Raw genomic sequence first — 5,000 nt, forward strand, 5'->3', positions numbered from 1 at the left:
TTCCCTGGTGGAGAGAGGCCTTGGGTGCTGATCATTTGGTATATATGGCCAGTATACAGGGCATTGTCCTGCTTGATAGGGCAAGGTCACTGTCCCTTGCCTCTGCAATTCATGAGCGGTCTTTAAACCTTATACCTATCTAAAGGTAGTAGGATGGCCAGGGCACCTGCCACCCGTTAAGATACCACCGCTAGAGAGTTATGGGGTCTTTTGACTGGCCAGGCAGTACTACAATGGATCCTTCTCTCTGGTTACGGTTCATTTTCCTTTTGCCTACACACAAACTGAATAGACTAGCCTATTCTTTACATATTCTCCTCTGTCCTCATATACCTGACAACACATAACAAACAATTCTTCTTCACTCAAGAGGTTACTGCACTGTAATTGTTCAGTGGCCACTTTCCTCTTGGTAAGGGTAGAAGAAACTCTTTAGCTAGGGTAAGCAGCTCTTCCAGGAGAAGGACACTCCAAAATCAAACCATTGTTCTCTAGTCTTGAGTAGTGCCACAACCTCTGTACCATGGTCTTCCACTGTCTTGGGTTAGAGTTCTCTTGCTTGAGGGTACAGTCTAACACACACTCCTACCTTATTTCTCTTCCTCTAGTTTTGTTAAAGTTTTTATAGTTTACATAGGAGATATTTATTGTTTACTCTTCTTAAAATATCTTATTTTGCTTTTTTCCTTTCCTCACTGAACTATTTTCCCTGTTGGAGCCCCTGGCTTATAGAATCATGCTTTTCCAGCTAGGGTTGTAGCTTAGCAAGTAATAATAATAATAATGATAATAATAATATCCGATACTGAGCGGGTGGAAGGGAGAATTACGACAACGCCAAACATTCTTAAATTTATTTCCGTCACCAACAAATAACAACGTTTCAAACATCTCTGTGTTCATAATCATGTTCCTGGGTAAAAGAAAGTAAAACAAATAAAGAGCAAGCTGTACATAAATATTGTAAACAAACAAATAAATTCTAAGTTAGAATGGGAAAAGGCATAATTAGGCAATCTTCAAAGGAAAGCTAGAAATTTCTTGATTAAGTTGTGGCTTTTTAGATTTTATAAAAATTGACTCTGCTATTCTTATTTCATTTTCATATGAGCCTCTGTATATTATTGAAAAGTTGTCCAAAGAGAATGAACACTTACAATCCATTTCGCAATGGTCTCGTATGCTGGACTGTAAAGGTTTGGACAAGGCTCTGCCAGTTCGGCTGCTAATTCCCTTGTGATCTTGGTAGCGAGAAAAAATGCATTTTTTCGTGGAGCCAATGTAAGCTAATTGGCAATTTGGACAGTTAAACAGGTAAACCACCATTGATTCAAAGGTCTTTTGCAGCTTTTCTTTATGGTTAACAAAACTTTTTATTTTGGAGTAATTATAGAATATTAAATTCGGTTTAATTTGTGGTAGGTATTTACTCAGGATTTCATGTATTCTGATTTTAATATATTTGTTTGTTTCATCATTAAAATAAGGTAATTTTATGAAGAGTTCAACTTTTTTTGGACCAAATTTCTTTGGTTTAGGACAAAATATACTGTTAAGGAAAGTTCTGAGTTTGTAATAGAATATTTTGGATGGGAAACCATTGTTGGAAAAGAATTTCTCCAGGAAACATATTTCCTTATGAAAATTTTCAAAAGATGACGTTAATCTAAACGCTCGGTAAAACATTGTGCTAAATGTGTTTAACTTGAAATTGGCATAGCATCTACTCAAAAAATTAACTCCGAATTTAATATTCTATAATTACTCCAAAATAAAAAGTTTTGTTAACCATAAAGAAAAGCTGCAAAAGACCTTTGAATCAATGGTGGTTTACCTGTTTAACTGTCCAAATTGCCAATTAGCTTACATTGGCTCCACGAAAAAATGCATTTTTTCTCGCTACCAAGATCACAAGGGAATTAGCAGCCGAACTGGCAGAGCCTTGTCCAAACCTTTACAGTCCAGCATACGAGACCATTGCGAAATGGATTGTAAGTGTTCATTCTCTTTGGACAACTTTTCAATAATATACAGAGGCTCATATGAAAATGAAATAAGAATAGCAGAGTCAATTTTTATAAAATCTAAAAAGCCACAACTTAATCAAGAAATTTCTAGCTTTCCTTTGAAGATTGCCTAATTATGCCTTTTCCCATTCTAACTTAGAATTTATTTGTTTGTTTACAATATTTATGTATAGCTTGCTCTTTATTTGTTTTACTTTCTTTTACCCAGGAACATGATTATGAACACAGAGATGTTTGAAACGTTGTTATTTGTTGGTGACGGAAATAAATTTAAGAATGTTTGGCGTTGTCGTAATTCTCCAGTTCCTTGATAATAATAATAATAATAATAATAATAATAATAATAATAATAATAATAATAATAATAATAATAATAATAATAATAATAATGATAATAATAATAATAATAAATGGTTTAATAATGATGGTTAGGATTGTTTTCTCATTTCCGAATAACTGGGAACGTCCTTAAAATCATATTTCCATTTTCAAGAAAGTTGTTTTTCTATGGGATCTACCTGACATAAGTCTTTTTATAATTTATATAGGACATATCTGTTTTGATGTTGTTACTGTTTGTAAAATGATTAATTGTTAAATTTTTTCTCATCCTTGATTTATATCCTTATTTCCTTTTCTCACTGGGCTATTTTTTCCTGTTGGAGCCCTTGGGCGTATAGCATCTTGCTTTTTCAACAAGGTTTGTAGCTTAGCTAATAATAATAATAATAATGATAATAATAATAATAATAACATCAAACTCACAATCAGCAGATTCTCTGTATTTCTTCAGCGATGGAAAGTGAACAAAGCAAAGAGGTTGAAACAAACTCTCTTTTTCTAGAGCAACGACCAACACTGCAAGCTATCTTTCAGGTGACATCACTTCTTCTAAAAGGCATAAAGAAGTGTATAATTTTCATGTAATTTCAGATTAAGATGATTTATATGTTAAATTAATTAAAACTATTTGCATGTAATTAAAAAAACTTGGTGAATATGGTGCCTGTGACATGCCTTTGAAATTTAATAAAAATTTAATCAAATATTGTCTAAAGAATAGATAGTTACATAATTTCTTTGTTTTGAATGAAAAAAAGGTTAGTTAAGTGTTTCGAGCCGCAATAGTGAGCCGCAAGTAGGCGAATCCTGCCTATAAATCAGTAGATGCATACATAACACACACACACACACAAATTCACAAAATTTTCACGTGGTGTGAGTATCTCCATGATCAGCAAAATTGTACTAGTCGGGGCCACCCTTACTACGCTGGTTTGTTGTGAGTGATCAGACAAAATCTCCCACCATCACCAATCCGCACATGCCAATGTGGTAACGAAAACTAGCCAAACACCAGACATGAATTGATATGTCTGAGGCCTTTGTCTTGCAGTGGACTAGAAACGGCTGAATTTTTTTTGTATGTATATATATATATATATATATATATATATATATATATATATATATATGTGTGTGTGTGTGTGTGTGTGTGTATTATATATACATACACACACGCACACACATATAATTAATAAATATATATATATATATATATATATATATATATATATATATTATATATACATATATATATACATATATATATATATATATATATATATATACATATATATATATATATATATATATATGTATATATATATATATATATATATATATATATACTTTGGAAAAGGGTGGCTTGAAGATAAATTTGTATAAGACTTAAGCTATGGTGAGAAGTAAGGAAGACAGGGACAGGATAGCCATACATGAAAGTAGAGGAGCAGTTTTAAAACAAGTAGAACAATTTAGATACTTGGGATCTACTATAAATCAGGAGGGAGAATATGAGGCTGAAGTTGAGCATATGAATAATGGAGTGAGGTAGCAGGAGTGGTATGTGACAAGAAAATACCAAACAAGCTAAAATTCAAGATCTGTAGCACAGTAAAAAGACCAGTGTTAATGTATGGATCAGAAACTTGGGCTTAAGACGAAAAGAGGAGGAAATGATTGAGAGAACAGATATTAGAATGGTGAGCTGGATTACAGTGAGGATAAGTGTCAAAACTGAGATGGTCTGGGCACGTGTTGGGAATGAATGTTGGGGGAGGGAGTAAGGAGGGCATGGGAGGAACCTTTTAGGGGGAGAAGATCAAGGAGGAGGCAAAGAATTTGATGGATATATAAAGTGAAGGATGATATGGAGAGAAGAGGGCTGTGAGAAGGGTATGTCTTTGATAGAAGGCATTGGAGAAGAGGGCGCAACAGGCAACCGGCATCTTAATGTAGGTATTACGGTGGGAAAGATATTTGTATATACATCCAGTATATGTATATATATTGTGTGTACCTATATATATATATATATATATATATGTATACGTGTATATATATATATATATGTATATTATATATATATATATATATATGTATACGTGTATATATATATATATATATATATATATATATATACAGTATATGGATATATTTTACATATTTTGTCTACCATATAAATAAATAAATGAATGAATAAATAATTATATATATATGTATTTTATATATATATATATACACTTATAAATATATATATTATATACATATATATATATATATATATATATATATATACTGTATATATATACATATATATATATATATATATATATATATATATATATACGTATTACATAAAATGTGTGTACCAATGATACAACACAATCAGACCAGGAACCACGAGCGTAAGACGAGATAGTAAAACACATCACTTACTAGGTAATCAATTTTTTTTTTTTTTTTTTTTTTTTTTGCATCAGTAAATCAAAGTAAGGTGTTACCATAAAATCCGCTTATTTCGAACGAAATAAAATTTCTTTTGGCGAGATTTCAAGATTATCAAGGTACTCAGTATGAAAATGTATGTACCGTATGTACTCAGTATGAAAATGTATGTACCGTATGTAC

General features: G+C 31.7%; 1 protein-coding gene across 1 annotated transcript in view; it reads left to right on the forward strand.

Annotated features, from left to right (window-relative positions):
* The window catches only part of LOC137654102 (NBAS subunit of NRZ tethering complex-like), a 15,299-nt gene that overhangs the window by 9,686 nt on the left and 613 nt on the right, over positions 1 to 5,000 (forward strand). The window contains exon 6 of the mRNA XM_068387741.1: positions 2,821 to 2,950. Within this exon, the coding sequence (XP_068243842.1) occupies positions 2,821 to 2,950 (130 nt within the window). The remainder of the gene's footprint in view (positions 1 to 2,820; positions 2,951 to 5,000) is intronic.

Source organism: Palaemon carinicauda, chromosome 15, assembly GCF_036898095.1.
Source record: "Palaemon carinicauda isolate YSFRI2023 chromosome 15, ASM3689809v2, whole genome shotgun sequence".
Classification (NCBI taxonomy): Eukaryota; Metazoa; Arthropoda; class Malacostraca; order Decapoda; family Palaemonidae; genus Palaemon; species Palaemon carinicauda.